Source organism: Patella vulgata, chromosome 1, assembly GCF_932274485.2.
Source record: "Patella vulgata chromosome 1, xgPatVulg1.2, whole genome shotgun sequence".
In the NCBI taxonomy this organism is placed as follows: domain Eukaryota; kingdom Metazoa; phylum Mollusca; class Gastropoda; family Patellidae; genus Patella; species Patella vulgata.
Genome location: NC_065879.2, coordinates 73,405,334 through 73,432,169, shown reverse-complemented (window position 1 = coordinate 73,432,169; position 26,836 = coordinate 73,405,334). Strand labels below are relative to the sequence as shown.

Below are 26,836 nucleotides of genomic sequence, written 5' to 3'. Positions count from 1 at the left end.
TACTCTTAATCAGATTTTAGTGTATTATAAATATTTCATTACCGACAAAAGTAAAAAAAACTCTTGTTGACTTCCTGGACAATTTAGTTGCTGTGGGCGTATGTTTCCTTGCTTGGCAGCTTATCTTTATCAAATTTATAAAAAGGTTTGAATATACATGTATCCCCATTAAACCCTAATGATGGTTGAGTTCAAATTTTAGAAAAACCGGAACAAAACAGCCGGACATAATGGCCACCCCTCGTACACAAATATTGTAATAAAAATAAAGTTGTGAACCCTCTAGAGGCCACAGTTTTGATCTGATTTTGATGAAACTTGAAATATATGTTTATAACCCAAAGATCTTTTACCCTTTCAATATTCACTGTCCAACCTTGTGGGGTTTCTCCGGGTCTCCTGGTTACCTCCCACTGCTAAAGTCCCCTATGCGCAAGCGAATTGTTGAAATAAAATTTCTTAATACATCCATCCACAATGCCGGCGGAAGCAATTCTTGATTTGGGGAGGGGGGGGGGGCGCTTTCTGAGCGATTTCTGGCTAGTAGCAATGAAGTGACATTTTATTTCTTTTCTAACTCCATTACCTACGATACTGAACTTGACAAATATATGCATAATAATACCAAGATTCTGAACTCTAGAGGTTACTTTTTTATCCGATTTTGATGAAACTTACAAAAGATCTCTGTTCCTTTCGATATTGACATGACCGTCACTTCATCGATTGTGGCCCCTGATTTTGCGAACAAACACATTTTAGTTTGTGGACCTTGAAGGAGTAACACTTTTCATTTAATTTAATTTTCATTTAATTTAATTTTTAAAGCCGTTCAATTATATCAGGACACAAAAGAACTCTGTTCCTTTCGATATTGACATGACCGTCACTTCATCGATTGTGGCCCCTGATTTTGCGAACAAACACATTTTAGTTTGTGGACCTTGTAGGAGTAACACTTTTCATTTAATTTAATTTTCATTTAATTTAATTTTTAAAGCCGTTCAATTATATCAGGACACAATTTTTGTCTGATCTGTCTCTCAAAGGTCTCGGTTCCTTTCCGAAACAGGTATGTATCAACTCTAATTGTACGAAAATTTTGTGAGTCAACTGGCGTGGTTTCGAATCCCCGGTTGTACGTGACAAGGAGTAGGGTCGCCTGTCCAACCTCGTGTTTTTTCTCTGGGTCCTCCAGTTTCCTCCCACTGCTAAAGACCCCTACGCACAAGCGAATTATGGAAATAAAATGGAACCATATGTTGGTCCCGAAATGACCTAGTTTGTGTCGAGTGGACGTTAAACCCCATTTCTCTCTCTCTCTCACGAAAATTTTGATGAAACTTCAAATGTATGTTTGGTTCTTTTCCATATTCGTGCATATTGGATTGTAACTTCCTGGATTATAGCCCCTGATTGCACCAAAAATCCCGTTTTTAGCATGTGTTTCCTTTAGAGGTTACAATTTTTTATTGGATTGAAAAGGCGTTCCAATATATCACCGTTACACCATAATTACGGTTGAGTTCGTATTTCCTGAAAATTGGACCGAATTGCCCGAACTCCCCTAAAAGCATGTAATACTCAGGTTAGATCTAAATTTTAAGGCCACCTGCAGATTTCGCCAAGTTCAGGAGATGTAAGCTAGGGCTTGCGCCAAACCTAACTCAAGATCTAGCCCTTACCCTAACCCACAATCCTCGGCAACAATCACATGCCCTAACCCTGTTTACATCTCGTGGCCTTGACGAAATCTGCCTTTGGCGTAGATCTGACCGTAATACCCAGGTTGTAGACCATCCAGCGGTTGGAATTTCTTATCCAATTTTGATGAAACTTAGAATATATATTTATATCCGAAAGATCAGGGTTCTTTTCGATATTGGATCGTAACTTTCTGGCTTATGATCTGTGTTTTGGGTCAATCTATGTCAATTATGAAATTTTCGAGATGATTGAACCCGGTAGATGATTACCTATAAATCTGAAGCTTGGTGAAATTATAGTTTGTACTAATGTCTCTAACATATGTTAAAACCATTCTTGTCCTATGCAATCTCAATATTTTTTCAATTTTTTTCAAAATCTGTGTTTTGAGTCATTCCATGTTAAATATCACCCAGTGAGTTAAACCGTACCCCCTTCGATTTTGCTGAAATTTGGTTTATATGTTTATTAGGGCTGAGAAAGCTTATATTCCTAATTTTAGCTTGATCCGACTAACATTTCCTGAGATACGGTCCACCCAATTTGGGTGATTTCGGCCAAAATGGGAGTGGCTACCATTCCTCAAATGACTATAACCCAGTAACCGATAAGTCAAAATTGCTGGAATAAGTATTTCTGGAATGAGAATTCCACAAGGATTCTAAATCTACACTTATATTTGACATCCATGTGTGTTTTAAAGAGTGAAGACCTTTGGACTTTGACCTTGTTAGACAATTTGACCATGAGATGAACTTTCCTGAAAAATTTAGCTCAACATGTTTTCTACACAATGTCAAACATTTGAGGGACAATATCTTTTACAAACATGCAAAATCAACTTATATATTCACACTTGAGGCTGAAAATCAGTGCCTTTGCAAAGCATAGTATGTTCATGGATAAGCTCTGATGATACATAGTAACCTGCAGCAGACTTTCCTAAAGATAGATAACTATGAATCAAACAGCAAGACATCCTCTTTCCAATTCCAGAAATACTTATCCCAGCAATTTTAACCTATCGGTTACTGGGTTATGGTCTTTTGAGTAATAGCGGCCACGCCCATTTTGACCGAAATCCCCAAATTGGGTGGACCGTATCTCAGGAACCGTTAGTCGGATCAAGCTAAAACCTAGAATATCAGATTTTTCAGCTCTAATTAGCATATAAACCATAATTTCAGCAAAATCACACATTTTGAAAAAAATCGAATAAATATCAAGATGGCATGGGACAAGAATGGCTTTAAGATATATTAAATACATTAGTACAAACTATAATTACACGAACTTCCAAAATTTTAGGTACTCATCTACCGGGTTCTTTCAGCTCGAACCTACGAATCAATTTTCGAAATTTTTTGTCTAAAACTATATTCGAAGCCAATTTTCTGGGAATCTGGTGAAGACTGGTGCGTTCTCATATGTTTCTTGTGTAGTACTACCGGCAATCTCTGGATAGGCCAAAGTCTGGGTCTATATCTATTACTTTGTAGTTCCTGGAGCACTACAAAATCCAGAAAATATACAATACCAAATTGTTTTTGGTTTCCATGGCCAAGTTCTGAAAATTGACCCACTTGACATTGAATGACCCCTATGCCCAAACTGCGTGTGTTCATTTTACAGCGATGCCTTCGCCATCGAGTTTTTGCTACAATCAAGGAGAAAAGTAATTTGGTGGATAAATACAAACTAACATCGTTTAGTAAACGATATCTCCTTTAAACCCGGGGTATCATACCGAATATCCCAACGCATGAGTCATTTGAAAGGTGTTTAAATACGCTTTAAAAAGACACATTGTCTTTGCTTAAACTAAATCTATCCGTAACCTAAAAGCAACTTAAAGGGACAAGAGAAAACATATATTCCAACGTGACAAGAAGTCCTAGCTTTACCCGAATATGGGTGATGGGTGTGTGTGTATGTGGGGTGGGGGGGGGGTGATGATCCATCGTCTCCGTAAATAAAGTTTCAGGATGAACTGCTAGTTTGGGTAATGGAAATTCAAACGTCTGATCGGTGACGCCAATAAATATTTAATTGTTGTATAATAATAAAACTACCTCCTTAAACGGGACTCGCTTTTTTGCTAGATCTGTTAAAATAAAAGAATTAGTTGAAATATAAAATATATAGTTTACGCACTCATAATTACTGTTAAATCGAACACATTTAGTAAAGAGTTGCTTTCAGATTTCAAGATGCAAAATAAACAATCATGAATTGAATTTAAGCTGTCTTAGTGTGAATTCACTGAAATATTAAGATTTTGTCCAAAACTAAATGGTGTCGATGCAATACTTTGGTTAATATATATCAGGATATATTCGGGTAAACTTTACTAAACTGCACGCTATTATGACAAAGAAAAGGGATAGCGATAGACAGCAGCTTATTCGAAAGGAATGCTGACTAGTTTCCATCTGTTATGCATTCAAGAAATATGATCTCTTACAGTGTTCACATACATAAAAAACTGTTCAAAACTATTGAGTCTATCACGTTCACAAGCCAGTTCTTGACGGATAGTCCGATGAAAGGGTGACAATTGTAGCCCCTATCGCGTTCGCGAGGTTTTCTCGAAAAAAGGGTCACTCGCGGAACGATGAATATATATAGGGTTCATCCTCTCATATCCCCAATAATACCAATACAAAACATCATTACAGGCGTAACCTCTGTCGCGTTTACGATGTTTTTGTTTAATGGAGCATACCCCTGGAAACAAAGGTTGCGGAACTCGGAATATAAATAGGGTCGTCCCCTGACGACCTCATTGCTGTTCGCAAAATTTGAAAATAAGCAGTTAAAAACTGTAGCCAAAATCACTCTCACCAGCGGATAGATGGGCTGGGGATTGGGGATGCGAGATAATAGGCCCAGGCCCCAAGTTCACAAAGCATTCTCAGACTTAAGTTAAGAATTTACTCAACTTTCAATCTCTGTTTATGAGAAATATCTTTGATCCAGAAACACAAAACTTTGCACATAGTTTCTTATTGATGTATTTGATACATTAAAACAACAATAGTTTTAAAAAGGACTATATTTTAGTTCAAATAAAGCGAACAGTTTTGAGTAAATTCTTAAATTAAGTCTGAGAATGTTTTGTGAACACGGGGCCAGGTTGAATGTGACAGTCGATTCTTGATGTTTATGTTTCAGTACGAAATGATATCCTTTAAGCTCCATTTTACAAATTTTCGTCATCGATTAGAGCAATTGTAAATGGTTAAGTGTGCAGCTGATTCAGGATATTTACTTTTAATTGTATTAATAATCTGTTGCCCCTATTAAATCACATATCAAAAATCGGTGGACGGCATTTGGATGCATATGTCGTTACGCGCGAATACAGAAAACTTTCTAATGTTCAACTTCTGTTTGCCGGATCATGCCAGGCTGTCAGTCAGTTGCAGGGCTCACACTGTCGGTCGCAAAAGTCGCAAATTGCGATAAAAAAATGAAAGTGGCGATAAAAATTTGATTTTGGCGATAATGTTGTAGCCAATGCAACGCAGCCACAGCACATATCTTTTAGCTCATGGGATACCCACGAGGTCATTTTGAGATTAAGTCCGTCCGTTTACTTCGACTTGGCAAATAATCATATGATTAACAACTTATTTTCAAGGGCAGGCATATCTAAAATTTTAAATAGCTTTTTCCCAATACAAAGGTGGTATTACAGTGAACCAGACGACACAGGTTATTGTGACCGTAACATGCTCTAATAAATTTACCGGGTATGTTAAATTCACGGAGAATGCTTGTATAACTGGAATACTATAATATTGATCCACTCGAAGTTGTGTATACTGTGACATAGTAACCAGTAACCTAATAAAATAGTAAACAATTATGCCATGTTATGTTATTCAGGAACAAGATGACATAGGTTATTGTAACTTTAAAACACGTGGGCTTTCTAGTTGAACCATTATAGCAAGAACAGCTAGCTCTGTATCTAAATCTTGAATATATAATGCAACTCGAGCCTACAGTGTATGACGTTGGCTAAAATAACGCAATTTGATTGGCTATTGCATCAGTTGATCGGATGAGAATAAAATTGACCCTATCCATCCGATCATTTGTCTGACGAGTTGGTCGGATGCATCCGACGGTTGTATGGATTGGTTGTATGGTGTAAACGCCGCTTAAACCACAAACTAGTTTTATATCAAATTTGTTATGTTGCTAGGGTGGTGCTTTGGGGTTGGCCCTTGGAATGGAAAAGGAGCGCCATAACAGGGCAAATGTTTCATACATTTTGGACCTGTGGCGTAGAAAAGAAAGTTAAGATATTTTCGTACATTTATTAACATAACGAGCCCACAATCAACTCTCTAGGCCATTTGAGTTACATATACAGCTCACATTTGGTTGTCTTGAATAACTTTTTGTGTAGATTACGAATCTGCAATCAGATTACAGGTGAGTGGTAAGGGTTCGTATGCTACGTGGTCATAAAAACCGAAAAACAATTGGTGTAATTGTATATTTTCTGGATTTGGTAGTACCCTAGGAACTACAAAGTAATAGATATAGACCCAAAAACTTCGCCTATCCAGAGATTGCCAGTAGTACTACATAAGAAACATATGAAAACGCACCAGTCTTCATCAGATTCCCAGACAATTGGCCTTGAATATGGTTTTAGACACCAATTTTCGAAAATTGCCTCGTATTTTCGAGCTGATAGAACCCGGTAGATCAGGACCTAAAAATCTGAAATTTGGTGTAATTATAGTTTGTACTCATGTCTCTAACATATGTTAAAGCCATTATTGTCCCATGCCGTCTAGATATTTTTTCTGTTTTTTTCTCCAAAATCTGTGTTTTGGGTCAATCTATGTCAATTATAATATTTTCGAGCCTATTGAATTCGGTAGATGAGTACCTATAAGTCTGAAGCTTGGTGGAATATTATAGTGTGTACTAATGTCTCTAACATATGTTAAAACCATTCTTTTAACCATTCTTATATCGCTTTGGACAGTAAAATTGGGACATTTGAAGAAGAAATGGTGTCTATTGCGCCAATGTTTCTATAATAATATAATATGGTATGGAATATTTCTTCGTAATGTTTATTAAGTTAATGTTTGGGGGTCCTTGTTAGTCTTGAATTTACGTCGTTCTTGATGAATTGATATGCAAAACAGTGGGGGTTTATGGAAGCGTAAAGCCGTCCGTTTACTTCGACTTTGCAAATAATCATATTCTTAACAACTTAAATTCAGGGTCAGGTATATTTAAAATTTTAAATAGCTTCTTTTTTTTCAAAACGAAGGTGGTGTTATAATGAACCAGACGACATAGGTTACTGTAAACTTAATCTGCTCTCATCAATTTACTGGATATGTTTAATTCACGGAGAATGCTTGTGTAACGGGAATATTATATTTAATTTAACAGCTATTATCACTTTTGTTACAGTTTATGTAAATGATCCACTCGAAGTTGTTTATACTGTAACATAGTAACCAGTAAACAATTATGTTATGGTATGTTATTCAGGAACACGATGACATAGGTTATTGTAACTTTAAAACACATGGGCTTTCAAGTTGAACTATTATAGCAAGAACAGCTAGCTCTGTATCTAAATCTTATATAATGAAGGGGCCCAGGTCAGATATATCGTCATAATGTTGTCTAATTCAAAGCCGTATAAAGTTGCGACAACTGTGAAGCCAGAAATTTCATATGACGTCATGAAAATATAACGTCAAGTGTACAAAGATGCCATCTTGGGTCCCAAGTATTTGTACCTACTCACTATCTATTCCATGCCCTATTATATTGTTGGGTCGAAGTTGGATGCCCCCGACAGGGATGTAGATATATAGATATGTCATAGGATTCCGCGAAAAAGAGATAAAACATACATTTTTTAAACGAAAATTATAGCTGAACAATCTATTAAATAAAAGATACACCAGATAAAAAGGCCTTTTTTTTAACTTTCATACGCTTTTATGCATCAGATTTTTTTGCCTTCTAGCCGGCAAAATAAATGCCTAAAATTCCATATATGTTTTTGGTCTGGAACCATCCTGGACTGTGTGTCGGTTTTCGGTCATCGATCATTAAATGTTTCATCAATTTTTAACACTTAGCCACCGTGATCCCCAGGCAGACATTGAAGGGGTCCAATGAAGGAGACGCAGTTGGTTTAGAGTTTGTCCGACTCCTGTGGGTATTTCCAATGAAATAATCATGTTGTTCTGTTGCTCAACTAGTATCAAATATATATATCGTGTCTGAGATTTGTTACAAATCGTCTCGAGCATGTTCCACATATCTCAACATTTATCAGTTTTTATACGCCCACATTTTCATGTGGACGTATATTGTCATCGCCCCTGTCCGTCCACAATTGTTTGTGAACACTCTACAGGTCACAATTTTTATCCGATTTCAATGAAACTTAAAATATAGGTTTATCAACCTAAGATCTCGGTTCCATTCGATATTGGCATGTATCGGACTGTAACTTCATGGATTATGGCCCCTGATTGTACGACAAATCACGTTTTTAGCTTGTGAACACCGTAGAGGACACAATTTTTATCCGATTTAGTTTAAACTTGAAATGTACGTTTATAACCCACAGATCTCGGTTCCTTTCGATATATCGGACCATAACTTCCTGAATTATGGCCCCTGATTGTACGAAAAATCGCGTTTTTAGCTTGTGGACCCCATAGAAGTCACAATTTTTATCCGATTTACAAAACCGTTTGGATATATCACCGTTACACACTAAGGATGGTTGAGTTCGAATTTCGTAAAATTCGGGCCGAAACTGACGGACAAAATGGCCGCCCCTCGTTCGCAAATATTGTCAAAATATTGTGTATCAGGGTTGTGGATCCTATGGAGGTCACAATGTTCATCTGATTTTGATGAAATTTGAAATGCATGTTTATAACCCTGGTTCAGTTTCAAGATAAAACATCTAAATAACAATATATTACTTTAATTTTAATTCATAACAAATGATTAGATTTCATTCTTAAGATTTTTAGCACTGCTACATGTAGCTGTGACAGTTTCTGAAAGTGATGTAGACTTTTGGTTAGGTCTTCTGTCTGAAGCCAATTCTTGCAGTGGCTTCCGAAGCCCAACTCATTTTAATTCTTATTTCTTCGTTAGAAAACAATTTCGTCCGCTTTTTATCGTGTGCTACTATTTTTGTTCTATCGGACGCACACAGTATTTTACGAATAATCTCAATTAACTAGACACACGCGATATAAACAATAATATTTTACGAGATTTCTCATTTTACAATATGTTTACATGTATTTATTTTTTTTATGTTTTATTTACAATATGTGGGGTATACACTGGATTTTTATTTTATTTTTTAAATCAAATACTGATATAATTACTCGAAATTGACATGTCTCGCAACATGAGTAAGTGGTACTACTTGATTCCCTATTTCCGGTTTAATAGTCCCAATTCATAGAGTTTTGTCCCTGTATTATATAGTAAATGAATTGTGTCTGGGTTGTTCGAGAAGAAAATGTCACCTGGAGAATTCAGTTTTGTTGATAAAATTTTATTTGATATTGATATTTTATCTAATCTTCAAAACGTGGATAAATCATCGTGCCAATATCTAAAATGACAGGCATATTAATGATTCGCAATTACTGCGAATCAAAAATGTTAAATTTGAATTTTTGATTAGCAACGGACAAAATACAGTATATGTATCGCCAATTGCGTTGCGATACTGGTTGTCGGCAGCCCTGTTTGGGGCACGATAACGTTGGTTATTTAAACATGCATTATGCAAGAGTAAAATCTGCTTATTACAAGTCTTTTTTGTAATAATTATCAATTATCAATTAAACATTAATTAACTTATCCAGGCCATAATAAACTCTCGATGTGAAGGCTAGCCTTCGATGTTGGCTGGATTAGATTCCTATATGCCGCTAACGGCTATTGATAATTAATCAATAAAAATGGATAATCGAGACTATGCTGTTTATATTAATGATTTTAGTAATGATGACCGAGACTATGCAAAAATTTCAGCCGCTTCTTTCTCGGCTCATAGTGGATCAATTTGACTGAAATTTTCAGCAAATTACCTTTACACTATCTAGTTTTTAACTATTATAGGGAGAACTGCCATCTCTTTATCTTATCTCCCATAATGTATCTTTACGTGAGAGTGATTAAAGTCTTGAGTAAAGATTCATTATATCATTACCTTGTCTAAGTTCGATGATGAGAATTTTCTGCTTAGGCTAAGGAGCGATAAACAATTTAATTGGTCAAGACTTTGGAACATAACAACTCTGCTTTTAATTAAGGTAGAATGTTTAAACTTAGTGTACATGTAGATGTTCATTAACATTTTGGGCTAAAGCTAACCAGAGCTAAGCAATTTCATTGGTCGATATTTTAGGACAAGATAACTTTGATTCTATCTGTTAGAGAGTGATGAAACTTAGTGTATAGTTGATAATCAGTTGATATCATGGAAATGTGAACGTACATGTATATTGCCGTTGCCCCTGTCTGTCGGTCCGTCGTCCACACTTTCTTGTGAACGCTCTTAACGGCAAAAGTTATGATCCGAATGTTTTAAAATTGATATATGTTGTTGACATTAGTGAGATGAAGAAGCCTACATGTATTTATTTTAAATAATTTCTGTTTATTACGTCTAGAGTTATGGCCCTTGTTATGGCCAAAAGTTATCATCCGATCACATATGCGTTGAAGTTCGGATAGGCAATTGGTATCCTTGGTGTATGCCAAAAACGGAAAATTAAAAATTTTCATTGAGCCCTTTTCTAGGTACGGGCCCTACTGCTAAAGACCCCTACGTGCAAGATCATTATTGAAATAAAATTAAACCATATGTTAGTCCCGAGGTCACAATTTTTATCCATTTGGTTTAAACTTGAAATATATGTTTATAACCCAAAGATCTCAGTTCCTTTCGATATTCGCGCATATCGAACCATAACTTCCTGAATTATGGCCCCTGATTGTACGAAAAATCACGTTTTTAGCTTGTGGACCCTATAGAGGTCATAATTTTTATCCGATTTAAAAAAACGTTTTAGTATATCACCGTTACACCTATGGCTCAAAACTGACAGACAAAATGGTCGCCCCTTGTTCTGAAATAGCGTAAAAATATTGTATATCAAGGTTGTGGACCCTTTAGCTAGATGTCACAATTTTCTTCTGATTTTGATGAAACTTGAAATGTAAGTTTATAACCCAAAGATCGCGGTTCCTTTCGATATTCGTGCATATCAAATCTTAACTTCCTGAATTTTGGCCCCTGATTGTACGAAAAATCGCGTTTTTAGCTTGTGGACCCTATAGCGGTCATAATTCTTATCCGATTTAAAAAAAATATTTGAATATATCACCATTACACCCTAAGAATGGTTGAGTTAAAATTTCTTAAAAATCGAACCAAAACTGACAGACGAAATGGCCACGCCTCGTAGTCAAATAGCGTAAAAATATGGTAAATCAATGTTGTGGACCCTCTAGATGTCACAACTTTCTTTTGATTTTGATAAAACTTGAAATGTAAGTTTATAACCCAAAGATCTTGGTTCCTTTCGATATTCGCGCATATCTGATAGTAACTTCCTGAATTATGGCCCCTGATTGTACGAAGAATCGCGTTTTTAGCTTGAAGTCCCTCCAGAGGTCACAATTTTTATCTGATTTTTAAAAAAATGTGTGAATAATCGCAGATACCCGAACTTAACTTCCTGGATTATGGCCCCTGATTGTTTGAAAAATGGCATTTTTAGCTTGCAGATTCTCTAGAGGTCACAATTTTTTTTTCCGATTTTAAAAACCGTTTAAATATTCCACCATTCTACAATTAGATTGGCCCCTGATTGTACAAAAAATCCATTTGTTTTTAGCTTGTTCTCTATCCATCTCTTGCAAAATGTGGACGTATTCTGCCTGGCAGCCGCTGTTTTTTGTTTGTGCATGCTCAACCCGTTTTCTTTCTGTGTGTTGTCACTTACGAACCACTAGACAGCTGACCTTGTCAGGCCCTCCGTCCTGCACCACTGACAAAGGGAAAACTCGCCGGAATATCACTGACGAACTTTCTCGGTCAACACCGGGATCAAACCCATGAACTTCAGGAAAGCGAGCCAGCATCTTACCCACTTAGTAACCCGTATTAGGCACGGAGTTGACGGCAATCTGAACAACATACCCACACTACCTGCAGCTAGCTACCATTTAGCTTTCAAACGTTAGTTAGTCACGGGTTGACGGGCCTGTAGAGATACAAACTCAATGACAAGAATGGCATTTTAAGGCACAAACAACATGAAGTAATGAGAGATTTTAGAGGAAAAAGACTATTTTTGATATTGTCATGGCAATCTGATTAAAATCAAATGCGTCCGTACCCCTGTGTATCCCTTGAATTTAATTTATCCAAACAAAGCATTGTCACGTACCTGGCAACATGTTAACGTATAGATGATCGTTGCTAGAACATGCACTTACTTTTCTCCTTGCTAGTTTTAAAAACTCACCTAGAATTAACAAATAAATAATTTTAAAAAGTTAATTTATCTTAAAGATAAATTTCAAATTTTGGTAGATACTTCAATTTTGATTGGCTAAGCACTCACATCAATCTAATATTATCCAATCGAATCACTAAAATTTGGATTTTTTATACGCCCACATTGAAATGTGGACGTATATTGCCGTCGCCCCCTTCCGCCCGTCTTTCCGTCCGTCCGTCGTCCACAATTTCTTCTGAACGCTCTAACGCCAAAAGTTATTATCCGAGTGTTTTAAAATTGATATATGTTGTTCACATTGGTGAGATGAAGAATGGCCCTTATATCACTTTGTTGGACCTTGTGAACCCCTCAAACGACAAAATTTATAATCTGATCTGTATGGAACTGTCTTGTAAGAGCAGTATCTGCCTATAGCAGGTCTTTATTTTTGCTTCAAATGTTATATAAATTTTTATTTAGACATTTAATCACATGCGAAACCTATAATCAACTCTCTATAGACATCGGATGGGAACACGATCGCCATTTAATAATCTAATTTAAAAATCGTGACTAAGTCTTGATTAACAAGTATCGTGGCAAAGATAATAAACAACCAATGCCACATCTTGTGAAAACTTTAAACAGTGATAACTTCGCTCAAATAAAGTAATTTGAATGAAACTTTCAATATATTCACTTTGCATTATCTGTTTTTGCACTATTATAGCAACGCATAATGCATTTATAATTAGACATTTATTCACATGGCAAGCCTATAATCAACTAGATGGTTGTGATTTTGAATGGATTGAAACACAATCGCCATTTAATTATTGAATTTAAAAAGTGAAAAAATAGAGACATTTCATTATCGTAACAATGAAAATCCAGACTACGCTAATGCCGCTCATAATGATGTAATTTGACTGAAATTTGCAATATATTCCTTTTTTATTATCTATTCCTAAACTATTATAGCGATAAATGTCAGCTCTTTTTAAACATACATTATGCAAGAGCTAAATCTGATTATTGCAAGTCTTTATTTAGGCTTCAGATGTCATAGAAATTATAAATTAGATCTTTATTTACACAACAAGCACAAAATCAACTCTGTAGACCCACGGATGGCTTGGATTCGGCTTGGATTTAAACAGGATTTCATTGATTGATTAAATTTTTAAATGGCGTCGTAAGCGGAGATTAACCGTTACGTTGACGTCATACTCCCGGAATTTTTGATCGAGGCTAAATGATAGAGTGTACGAAGCGAGGCCGCTGTTGAGCGCGACCGCATGTCAGTCAATTTGATTGAAAGTTCGAGGTATACGGCCTTGATATTATGTTTAGTTGTGGTTAAAACGAGAGCTTGGATGTCGGTATTATACGCTCTTTTGTCACTTGCGTTTACAGAAAAATTATGGAAATTGATAAACATCGCAGCCAACATCACCCCAGTTGAAGTGCAACCCCATCGGATCACTGTTTCCTATTTGTCTGCTTCGGGAGTTACGTAGCTCTACCAGTTACAGTACAAGAGTACACGCAGGCTAACAAGAAGTCGGCTATAATTATGCCTCATTGATTTGGTCCATTTCTTTTAAACTTTATCTTCTTATATATATTAAAAGTCTTATTTTTAATTTGTAGGAAAAATAAATGTGATACGAATTGAATTGCAACCCCGTCTCAAACCGAATAGGCTAACGGTACAACAGAAATTGAAAACGTTACTTGATAATCGAGATTATGTAGGTGGAGTTAACGCCTGTTAATCAAACGATCAGCCATTCTCGGAGACAGTGAAGAGACAGTTGAATCCTATTTCTAGTCAAAAATTACAATGGTGATAACTTTGTTCAGAATAAAGTAATTTGACTGTAATTTTCAATATACATGTATTCTTCTTTCATCATCTATTTTTGAACTGTTATAGCAAGAATGGCCAACTCTCTATAAAAATCTCCCATAATGTATCTTTAAGTAAATCTTACATATTGTATCTTTAAACAGGGTTGGAGTTTAGTTGTGTCGCCAATAATTTGGAATGTGTTAACTCACTTTTTGATCCATAAGTACAAAAATTAGCTTCGGAAGTATATAATATGCCATGTTTTAATATCTTGCTTGTGACAAATCAAAAAAATAAACACTTTTTCAATGAACCCCAGTTAATGGCGCCATCTGGTAGCAAATTGTATAAGCTTTCTGTGGAATAATTAATTTCAGGTAAAAACGATCGGAGTCACATCGAACCAAGGCCCTTCTGAAATGGCCTCCTGGACAAATACGTCCATGGCACCCTTTATTTGACCTTAATTTGGCTGAAAAGTGGAAGTCAGTTGTTGTACTGGTAATTATGATTGATACTAAACATCATTTTGATGTTGTAATTTAACCCATTCGTTGTTCTGTTCACGACAAGCATTCTCGTCCAAAAGTCTGTTTTGCCTTTTATGCGAAAAGACAAAAACGTGACTAGGATCGTTCTTCCCCTGCACTCTTCATTTGTTTGTTTTTTTCTAAATGGTAACCCCAACCATTGATCTGTAATGCAGACGGCTGTAAATACACGCGTCGTGACGACAGCAAAAGAGTGGAATATAATCTTCCTATTATTAGTGGGGTGTGCTTACGAATTTGGAATTTATTTGGGTCTAAAAAGCGATTCACTGTTTTCTGAAACAAAAGCAATATGAGGGTAAGCAGGATTTTAAAAAGATAATGCTTAACTCTATTTGTCAAAACTTGGGGATAAAATGCTCTTAAATTGTGTTTAATTTTAGAAAGCAAATATTATTTTGTTTATTCACAAAAATAGTTTTCTAGTGTAAACAATTGGTATCCAAGGTGTACAAATTTGCAATAATTGAGTCATTTAAAAGTATATTTTACGTCAGCAACAAAATGCACATGATTACACATACATTATGCAAGAACTAAATCTGCCTTTTTGCAGGTCTTTATATAAACCATTAATTAAACATTTATTAACATGACCAGACCATAACCAACTATCAATGCCATCGGATATCTCCGATATGAAGTCGATTAGAACGGTTCAGCCATTTTTTTTAGTTAATTTTAAAATGGGGAAACGATGTTTAGCTTCGAACAACCAGTATGGTGGTTGCAATTAATGCACACATCCTGTCAAACCTTCAAAGGTTGGACAGGCGACCCTATTCCTTGTCACGTTCAACCGGGGAATCGAAACCACGCCAGTTGACTCAACGACAGACCTTATCATACAGCGCGCACGTGCTACCCCCCCCCCACACACACACACACACATACAGCTTGTATACTTCAGTATTGCAGATAAACAGATTTATTTGGCACAAACATATACAAAATGCACTCTTGATAATCGAGACCCAGACCCTCAATCAGTTTGGGGACGGTCAGAAGGCCGGTTTAGCGCGACTAATTTCTATACCATAGAACGCAAGTGCAATGACCTTGAAAAATCCGATGAAAAAAAATTGCAGTCTGTATCATTTATGTATCAAAAATATTATACCGGGTGACACAAAAAAAGCGTTCATCACCTAAACTTGAATAACGAAGAGGGGTCGTCAGGGACCTCCAGTGGTTCCAGCAGGATGGTGCCACCCCCCACACCTCAAACGAATCATTGGCATGGCTACAGCAGCGTTTTCCTGACCGACTGATCAGCCGCAGGTGTGACCCGGAGTGGTCGCCGCATTCACCGGACTTGAACGCCCCAGATTTTTATCTGTGGGGATACCTTAAGGACAGGGTGTATGGCAACAACCCCCAGACTATCCCTGATCTGAAGGCAGCAATCACAGCAGCAATAAAAGCGATACCAAGGGAAGAATGTGGGAGGGTCATCGAGAACTTTGCCCGCCGGATCTAAATGTGCTTGCAGCACCGGGGAGATCATTTAGAGCACATTTTTTGAGCGCCAGTTAAACAAAGAGTTTTTGTGGTACAGACTTGAAACTTTGGAGATGTCTGCTACATAGACTTAACCTAATGTAGCTGAATTTTTGTGTTAATCTAAATAAAATGTATTCGATTTTTTATTGATGAACGTTTTTTTGTGTCACCCTGTATAAGGGGTAAGTGTCTTTATGTATTGGAATCTAACAGCTAAGTAATATCAGGTTGTTATTTTATCATATTGGGTAGTATTTGATAAGTATTTGGTAGTATTGGGTTATTATTTGCTTGCTTGGGGTGATATAGGGAGGCAAATAGAACAGAAAGACATCTGCATTGCATTTGTAGTACATTTCCCGCGATACAACTCTCTATTAAAAAAAAAAGCAAATTATATGTCCATTTGGCATCATTATGTTGTAGTATTTGGTAGTGTATTGTGATATTGAAGTGGTATTGGGCGTATCGCCCCGCCGCTTTTTATTTGAACACTTCAGATATGTTTACGTTTAGAACTTAAGTTTGTTGATTATTAGTAAATATAAAGTATAATTCATATCTGTGAGGATCGGTTAGCCTAGTGCCCCTAAATACACCACGGTTTGTTCTATTTCTGAAGTTGTACTACATTGATGTCGGCGTTCAGATCACGTGAAGTAATTAGTCAATTAAATTATCTATACCGATTTATCATCGAAGGCCGAGAAATGAAACCCAATGTAGACTAAGTTTGATATACTTTCCATGTGGTATATATTGGGATTGGCTATGAATAGCACGGCATTTGGCCGAACACATCGTGGGTAAAAAAAAGTTGGTCATGCGTAGGTCCCACTGGGGAAAAATCATCGGCGATGTAGAAATATTTTTTGCTAAAAAAGACAGAGTAGTCCCATGAGAAAAGGCACATATCAGGCATCGGGGGAGAGAGAGAAATGGGGTTTAACGTCAACTCGACACAAACTAGGTCATTTTCGGACTAAGTTTCGGCTAATATTCGGGGATGCAACCCCGAGATCGGTAATGTGTCACCGAAAGGTCATCGAATTGTCATCGAACATTCGCCTGTCTTGATACTTCGGCTCGCGACGCTCCCGAAACTTTCCGAGGCTCATCCATTTCCATCGGGGCAAAATATCCCAGTGGGGTCTAAGCATTAGATTACAATGCAATGGCATTAATCAGAAAAAAACAAAACAAATTTGCAATCTACGTTTAATTGGATAGCCGGGCCGTGCTTTAAGAACAGCAAAATGTATGAAAAATAAATCAAATCATTTTAAGAAGTTTATCAATTCCCCCAATTATATCATGCAAATCATTTAACAAAGTGATGGCTTCGGCAATAGTGTTTTCAACTTGTTCTGCAAGTTTAATAAATTTCTGAGCTACATGGCTTTTAGTTATAGTTGTGAACGACGCAAAGAAATCCTCAAGGCTTTTAGGTATTATATTGAAATCACTGGCATTGCTCAGTAACGTGTTTGCTGTTCTTTTCGTGTCCTGGATTAGTCTCGCAAGTTTATGAGTTCTGGAAATAATTATCTTCAACCTTTCGTTTACAGACCATGTCGTTATACCTTCTAATTCACTACAAAATTTGACCTCCCATTCACCTAAACTGTTTCGTTGTTTGTGATCATTTTCAAATAATTTATTCATCTGTGTTGCTGTAACTGCTTCGATAATGCCGTGAAAGAGTGATGACCCAGTCCACGTGGCTGCTCCCGCAGCAGCTGCTAATAACGACGCACCGCCTGTAAAAGGTAATCCTGCAATACCAGCAGCCATTAGAAATAACCCTGCCCCTTTCCCATACCAAAATTTATTGGCTGTTTTATTTAGACTATTACTCTCGCTATTTAGCCTACCCACAACTTCTTTTCGATTGTCAATGACTTCATTCAACTTAGAACTATAATCACCAGTTGTCCTTTGCAGTCTGAAAAAAAAGAATCACTCAGGAATGATTAGGTTTAAAATAAAAATCAATATAAAGACGACGGTTTCTGAGTTATTTTAATAACGGTTTGCAAAACGGTCTAACTGTTATATCTATCTTTGCATTTCCACTTGTTGTTGTGCCTAGCTTTTATTAGTTTTATTTTTTTTATTATCTTAGCGTACGCGCAGGGGTCTTTCCTGTGGGAGAAATTGAGAAGGCATCCCTATCTCCAAGCCACAAACGCTCACACCAGGGATCGAAACCACAGCCGCAAGCCAGAAGTGACCGGCCAGCTAGAGGTCGAAGCGTGGCACTCTAGGCCACCCAACCCCCGACGAAATCGCGTTTGTTCTGCCCATTAACAACTTCATGGGACAATGGAAGACATGTATTCCAAAGGAACACGAAGTCTTAGCTTTACCCGAATATCGGTGTGGGGAGGTAGCTTTCGTGATCCATCATTACCATAATTGTTTCAGGATAAACTGCCAGTTAGGGGATGGAAATTCAAATGCCTGATGGGTGACGACAATAAACATTTAAACATACATTATGCAAGAGCTAAATCTGCCTATTAAAAATGGAGGAGCGAGACTTAGCTGCGAACAACCATTATGGTGGTTGAAATTATTGCACACGTCTTGTCAAACCTTCAAAAGCTAATATCTTCGCTCGCAATAGAGTAATTTGAATGAAATATTCAAATTATTCATTTTACATTATCTATTTTCGAACTATCATAGCAGGAATGCCTATCTCTTTATCTAAATCTTACATAATGTATCTTTAATAAGTGTATAATAATAAAACTACCTTTTTAATTGGGTCTCGCTTCTTGCTAGATCTGTTAATATAAAAGAATTGTTCTTCAATTAATCGAAACGTAAAATAGTTTACGCCTTACAAATTGACTGTCGAATTGAACACATTTAGTAAAGAGTTACTTTCAGAGTTCTGTCTTACTGTGAATTGACTGAAATATTAATATTGTCAAAACTATATGGTTTCGGTGTAATACTAAGAAAATTGGGCTGTTGGCTATAAGTGTTTCGATATCAGTATTTTAATAAAATTTACCTTCTCTTATTGTTGCCTTCCACAAGCTTAACGTCATTCTCAAGTCGTTTTTGCACTCTTGTGAAATACCGTAGAGGTTGACTTTCAGGTGAGTGCATGCATCTTCGTTACATGTTTGAATCGATGTACAGACAACTTTCTGTCCATCTGGGAACACAACTGAACAATCCTGCGGGCGTAGGGACGGAATTTTCAGCTGAATAATAAAAACACCACCATCGTTATTGCTCGAAAGTTCCACTATCACTGCTCTATGAAACCAACACGTGCCTTCCCTCTCGACACTGGCCACGATGGCTTTTTGTTGAATCTTGTTTGGTAGTATACAGGGAATGGTTTGGATGCACATGTTATAAGTTGGGCATTTGACAACAAAATTGTACTTCCCCACTGTTACTACAGTTTCCACACCTTCATGAATAAAAGTGTAGATAACCTGGTCAGCCTCGTGGGTCATAGAAAATGGCGTATAAACAAACACATCATCATCTTCAATAGCAGCAAAGGCTATGCCGGTATCAAGGCAATTTTCAGGAAAATAAGGTATTACAACTTTAACTGGTACTATTTTCAGTTGCGCATCTATGTGCTTCCCTGCAATATCAATTTTACATATTCCACCTTTTGGGCAATTGTATTCTGTAGCAGAAATCCTTCCAGTTAGATATCTTGTCGATGCCATATTCTGGGGGAAAAAAACAAAAATGAACGAATTTGCATCATATAATATAACATTAAGAATGACTTGTTTTTGTTCACGAAAATATTGCGAAAGCAATAAGAACAAGCTAACAGTGAGGCTGATGTCCCCAGCCGAAATCCAGAAATATTAGATGGCACACACATTAATAAAGTGCACGTTTATCAACTGATTATCAACTATACACTAAGTTTCATCACTCTCTATCAGAATCAAAAGTCAAACAAATTGCTTAGCTTTAGTGGGAAATGTTAATCACCTAATGAACATTAAAGGACAATATTGGTGCCAGTCATTATCACGTATGTGATAGAACTGGTTAAACACGTTCCAAATATTATTTTATCACAGAGATCATTGCTGCGATAGATGAATAATCTATGTTTCAACAATAGGAAGTTCTCAATGTAATGAAACTATACACCAAGTTTGATCACTCTCACTTAATCAGAACTAAAGTTATTGAGTTCCATAATATCAACCAATCAAATTGCTAAACTATGCTTACCCTAAGCAGAAAATGATCATCTTTGAAATCCATCAAGGCATCGACCTAATAAAAACCTACACCAAGTTTGAGCATTCTAGCTCATTTAGAAGGAGGGTTATTGTGTCCCAAAAAGTGTGAAGGTCAGACAGACGGACAGACAGATAGGCGGACGAACCCATTTTAATAGCCCCCTGCTTTCTTCGAAAGGCGGGTGACAATAAGCTTTCCTGGTGAATTTTAGGAGCATATTCCTAATATTTACATCACCCCGTGAATCACCGTGAATACACAAAACACTTACGAATGACTGAATGACACCTTATGATCATTGCGAATTTGTGGCGAATATCATACCTGGAGATGTCGGGTTCGCTCCCAGTGTTGGCCAAAAATGTTCCACGGTATTCTCCGACGTAGTTTCCCGATGTATTTGCAAGGATTATTAAGAAATTTCGCAAGCAATGATAAATATTTGTACAGCCTTATGTTTTTTCTCCGGGCCAATTTTGTCATTTTCGCCGAATTTTTCGCGAATTTCAATTTTTCATATTCGTCAGGATATTCCCCACTGTATGCAAAAAACAGGCGAGAGAATGAGTCGACAAATTTCTTAGTGCATAATTACTTACATATTATACAATTCATAAGTATTTTTTAATCAGCGGCTCATATTCGTGGGAGATATACCTATGTATCAAGTTTCATCAAAATCGGATAAAAACTGGGACCAGTAGACTGTCCGGACGGCAGGAGCGATATACGTCCACATGAAAATGTGGGCGGATATTAATGTCACTGTAAACTATCCGAACGACTAGCCAATGTCCTTAGCAGTCCCCGTCCTGTATCAATGACAATGGAGGGTGAACCACGCCGGAAGCTATCGGTTATATCATAGAAATATATTTCAATGGGTTACACAACATCGTCAGCCAGCACTGGCAAAACTAATAAGCTTGGAAATATTTCTTATATTATTAGTTCCGTCCCTGTTATTTGCAGAGGTTGCCGTTATTGTATTGAAAGGGCAGTGTCTAGTCTTTCGGATCGGACGAAAACATTTGGCAGCTGGAATTTGTAATAAGAGTAGGCCGTGGCGTCGGTGTCCGGGTTCATTTTCGCTCATAGCACACTGCATAGCGTATTTTTAGCGTATCACTCGCTTGACGCATCTTAAATAGTATATGGTTGAAAAAAATACTACCGCGAAGTTAGTCAGGTAGGCATAATGAAGGCATAAGAAATAGAAACTTCATCGCGATCCACATGAACAGATTATCCAGGTCTCCTTTAATTAATTGTAGCCCGGGATGTGTGGACCGACGGACGGAAATGGAGATCGCACAGTATACATCTATACTACGTAGGACGAGCGTGTAAAACTGCAGTTTCTTACCTTTATATTGTGCTGACTGGCCCCTCTTATGGTTAGTTTTCCAATACCGGATAGTTGACGGGGAAAGCATAAATATCACGATTAGCCCTGGGAATTCTTAGAAACAGCTGTGCTTAAACGAATGGTAATGTTACCTGGCGATATCCTGGTAACATATTAAATATTATGGTTAGACCTGGGAATTCTTAGAAACAGCTGTGAATCAACACCACAATGTTACCTGGGATATCCCATTACGTTATAGTCTCAATGAACCAGACACAATTTAAGTTTACAACAAATCAATAGAGTATTAATATTTGTGACATTGTCGAAGTCCTCTGGAACTTTATAAAATAAAAGAATACCTTTGACGATATCTTTTCAATTGAACATTTTAGAAAACAAATTACTTAAAATTTTATTTTGTCCACCATTACTTGGTCAAAATCTGAAATGTAAGTCAAACTAGCTTTCTGGTCCTGTAAAAATTTGATTATCGGGAACCTGGTTGCACAAGCCTACTAAACCCTCCTACTTGCTGTATTAAATATAGTACAGTTGACAATGTCGTTCTGTTAAATTTGTTGGTGAGATACGTCCAAGTTCAAGTGAAGAGACATATTTCTAAATAAAACTAACGGTAAGCACGAAGATCATAATATATGATTTGTAGATTATATGCTTTCTTTTTTATTATTAACTGGATAGTATTAAACAGAGCGTGGTTCCCCCTTGTCATTTAATTTATTAATGTATTTATTTATTTATTGTCAGGAACAAAACAAAACTGATGGATTGGAATCGACTAGAATTACAGTTAGGCATTCCTTTCCGAAGCAATGCGGTAAAGGACGTGATACAACAGTTGTGGAACAGAGTGGTCGCTGTTGAATGTCGTGGTGTAAAGGGCACTGGAATATTATTTCGAGCCAATAATAAGACTTACGTACAGACATGCTATCATGTAGTTGAAGACTCGGATGATATAGCCATTACAGTGTCGCATGAACGTAATTGCGAACAATCTATAGTAGTAGTTAGCAGTTTTCTGATTGGAAAATGTCGGTCCCAGGATAAAGCCATATACCGCATTGACATCCAACCATCATTTTTTCGAGATATGCCCGACTTGGGAGCAATAGTAGTTGATGTTAGATTACCTGGACCGCAATCATCTTTGTTGTGTATAAAGGGTTTGGTGGAATATTATAACGACGACAGGGGATACATGGTTCACTTTTATTGGAAAGCGTTTAATGGACAACCACCGAGCTCTTGTACTGTTACTTTTAGCGACAATTCCGTTGCAAATTGTGGATCCATTGAGACATGCTGTAACCCCGGTTGTTACCGTTCTCAAATTCTATGTAGTAAAATTCCATATACTACTCTAACCCTGTTTCATCGAACTTTGCCATGGAGGTCGGAGCAATATTCACCAGTAGTAATGATATCACACCCGAATGGTAACTATAAAGAGCACACGGTTGGAAGATATATGGGCATGGAAATGGGAAATAAAATCATGCCACATGCGGATTCTGGAACGCACATGGTTCTGCATGATGCCGAAACATCTCCCGGTTCAAGTGGTGGATGTGCTATAATTATAGGAAAGGAATCCTATAATCCTATTGGATATAATTCATACATTGGTATGCATATAGGACAACGTGATCGTAATGGTTATCGTTTTTGTTCCTTGGGACTGATCAACTGAACTTAATTGCTTTGTTCGTGTCAAATATATTTAATTGATCTCTTTACAAACAAATAGTTTTAAACTAAACCTAGATGTTACTTTAAGTTTATTCCAGATTTAAATTCAGGCAATGTTCATAGCGAATGACCAAATATTTATTTATATATATATATATATATATATATATATATATATATATATATATATATATATTAGCACAAATTATGTAGTTTCATTTTGCCAACACGTTTCATTTAAAAAGCAAATATTCCATGTTGGCAATCTGTTCCCTTCTATCCCCAAACTTCGAGTTGCAAATATGATTTTTTTTCCCATTTATAAGGTTCTAGCTTGACTATGTTATGGGTTATGCATTTTGGTGACTCGGTGACTTATATTGTGGAACTCTTGTAATAAAAAAAACATCACAGACTAATAAAACAAAATGCAAATTGTGTGGAGCACCATACAGAGAGATGAAGGGTCTAAGAAGATATTTTGGAATAGTTTTTAAATATCTCGTGTAACACTTTGGGTAAAATTACCACCGACATTTTTTTTTAATATCTTGTGGAGTGGAATGCTTATGGTTAACAGTTTGACACAAAAGAACGCAAATCTTATGATAAATGATTACGAAGAATAGTTACGTCTGATGTTATGGCGCTTGATTTAGAGGAAACTCTTTTGGAAGCTTTAGTGCAAAAGGACCGCCGCATTTGATTAATTTGAAATGGATACGCGGTGTTCATGATTTTCACCACATTATTTATGTTCATCATACGATTTCTGGTAGCTAGTTTACTGTCCGATTATTGTCCTTGATCACTTTTAAAATCACGTCAACTCAAGTTATCAACCGATTGACTTTAAAGATGGGTTCCCAGAAAAGTATTTATCGGGTGGTTATTTCCAATACAAGTATGCCAATTTGGGTATATATGGAAAGTAGAGATATCCAATCTTACTAGAAAAATACTGGATTCCCCGAAAGACACTCATGGAGCGTATATAGGACAAAAATGTAAGGGTTCCCTTAATCAACAGCCCGACGATTAGGAATTTCTGCCCGCATGATGTCAAAGGTCACACGCGAACATTGAGCGCTTGATGTACAAGTTGATAAACTTTATGAAGAGTTAGACGTACAACACTTTCTGAGATAAAAATGACGGAAAAAGACGCGAGTAGCGGATAATCCTAGAATTTAATAAGGATTCGATCTTTGTAATAAATAGTAAGCGATTAAAGACAACATCGTCTTATGTATGCAATGAATTCTCCTCTGACTTCCAAGAGAGGTAAGTCACGTAACGTAAACATGACCTGGTTTGATCGAATTTTTATAGTAGGGCATTCCTTCGCAAGTACAATGTTTGAGAAGGATTTGAAGCAAAATTATGACAAATTAATTAGCTTGGATATGTTTTTAGTCCATATATACCATTAAATCACCCAGTTTGTATGCGGGAATGTATCTTTATATTGAAACATGGTCTACTCAGTGATAGCATGGCCCTGGCGCAAGGAACAGTGTCTAATCTTTCGGACGAGACGCGAAAAACGAGGTACCGTATACACGTTGATGTGCACGTATAATAACCATTGAGAATTTATGGATTTTAGTGTGGGCTTATCATGTCGCCATCCTGTCCGTCGGTACGTCCGTTAACAATTGGCTTCCGAACGCGATAGACGCTACAATTTTTGATGGATTCTTTTCAAATTTGGTGTTAAGACTCCTATCGATCAACAACGTTCTGCGACCTTACTTACTTGAGTTATTCCCCTTTTTACGAAAACTTTGTGAAAGTTTTCGACTTTTTTCAAATTTGTTGTGAAGCATTGTGGTCATGAGAGGAGGAACCCGTTCGTTCCGTTCCAGATGTATTCCCCTTTGCAGGAAACCTGGTGAAAGCGATAGAGACTGTAGTTCTTAACAAATCATTTTGGTGGCAAGCATTGGGGTCATGATATGATGAACCCCATCGAATTATATTCAGCATTCTGCAACTTTCAGTCACGTGGTTACCCCCCCCCCCCATTCGCCCATTCTGAAAGCCTTTGTAACACGATAGAGGCTACTGTTTTAAACCGATTTGTTCAAATTTGATGGGCAGCACTGGGTTCACGGAAGAATGAAGCCTAGCACTATTCAGCGTTCAACGATTTCTTTCAACATTGATGTGAAGCATGTACCCTATAGATATTAGACATCCTGGGTTTCTTTCGGATAAGTTGCGGCTGAGATACTACTGCTTTATTGTCGCATTCCACGTTGTGCGTGGGGGGGGGTCGAATGGTTAGCGCGTGCGCGCTGTATCATAAAACCTTTCATTGAGTCAACTGGCGTGGTTTCGATTCTCCGGTTGTACGTGACAAGAGGTAGGGTCGCCAATCCAACCTCGTGGGTTTTCTCCGGGTCCTCTGGTTTCCTCCCTCTGTTAAAGACTACTATAACGCACAAGCGAATTGTAAAATTGAACCATGTTTTGTTTCGAAATGAACTAGTTTGTGTCGAGTGGACGTTAAACCTCATTTCCCTGTATCTCTCGCTTTACGTGGCCATCTTTTATAGTAGAATTCCCATATAGAATCTATATCGAGAATTTGAGTATGAAAATATGAGCGAAATAAATATAAATGGAGTATTCGATTAATAAAGATCTGTTACAACAAATACAAGAGTTTCTTGATTACAGTTTTATATAAAGCTCCGATACATACGATACAAGCATACATTAAAATAGATTACAATTAAGTCGTTCTCTCAATCCCAATCCACCCAGACTCGCTCTGCTGATAGACATTGCTACATCTTCTCCCTCTGGAATCAAACGGCTGTCTGGCGAATGTTCAGAGATATAATAGTCTTGTAGCTTTGGGTTTGGACCTTCAATTATCTAATTGGTCAAATATGACGTAATTAATTATAACGATTGGTTAATGAGTTTAATAACGTCGAAATCCAACCTTATTAAGGATAGTGGAAACTTATACCAGAGTTTCACATTTTTGTTATTAACCTAGAATTAAATGTTTACCAACTTTAACTCTTGTTATGTATCAAATTATCAATCAATTATTTGAGTGTATGAGATCTGACTTCCCTAAAATACATATATGTGAAGCATAATAATGTTTAAAGATATAATATAATGCTATTATTAATTTAAAGAGCAAAGATTCTGTCAATAGTCTTATACACAAGCCAGTTGTTGACGGGTAGTCAGGTGGGCAGTGAGGCAATTACGGCCACTATCGCGTTCACAGGGTTATCTCCGGAATGGACTCCCGCGGAACGATCAATATCTCCAGGTTCATCCTCTCATGACCCCATTGCTAAACACTAAATTTGAAACAAAAACAACATTT

At 37.0% G+C, this 26,836-nt stretch overlaps 2 protein-coding genes across 4 annotated transcripts in view; one reads left to right on the top strand and one right to left on the bottom strand.

Moving 5' to 3' along the window:
* The window catches only part of LOC126811780 (zinc finger protein 91), a 60,542-nt gene extending 38,510 nt beyond the window's left edge, over positions 1 to 22,032 (bottom strand). The window contains exons 1-4 of one of the 2 annotated variants that reach the window (XM_050537707.2): positions 21,778 to 22,019; positions 19,192 to 19,876; positions 18,928 to 18,958; positions 17,368 to 18,111 (exon numbers count right to left, since the gene is read on the bottom strand). In XM_050537707.2, coding sequence (XP_050393664.1) covers positions 17,439 to 18,111; positions 18,928 to 18,958; positions 19,192 to 19,873 — 1,386 coding nt within the window. In that variant the 5' untranslated portion in view covers positions 19,874 to 19,876; positions 21,778 to 22,019 and the 3' untranslated portion in view covers positions 17,368 to 17,438. Of the gene's footprint in view, positions 1 to 17,367; positions 18,112 to 18,927; positions 18,959 to 19,191; positions 19,877 to 21,777 lie in introns of those variants that run through there. The other variant, XM_050537688.2, reaches the window with a different exon arrangement.
* LOC126811867 (uncharacterized) overlaps positions 1 to 26,514 on the top strand; it is a 41,904-nt gene extending 15,390 nt beyond the window's left edge. Inside the window, exons 1-2 of one of the 2 annotated variants that reach the window (XM_050537869.2) lie at positions 22,269 to 22,399; positions 22,534 to 26,514. In XM_050537869.2, the coding sequence (XP_050393826.1) occupies positions 22,550 to 23,479 (930 nt within the window). In that variant the 5' untranslated portion in view covers positions 22,269 to 22,399; positions 22,534 to 22,549 and the 3' untranslated portion in view covers positions 23,480 to 26,514. Of the gene's footprint in view, positions 1 to 22,268; positions 22,400 to 22,533 lie in introns of those variants that run through there. The other variant, XM_056101278.1, reaches the window with a different exon arrangement.
* Positions 26,515 to 26,836: the final 322 nt, after the last annotated feature.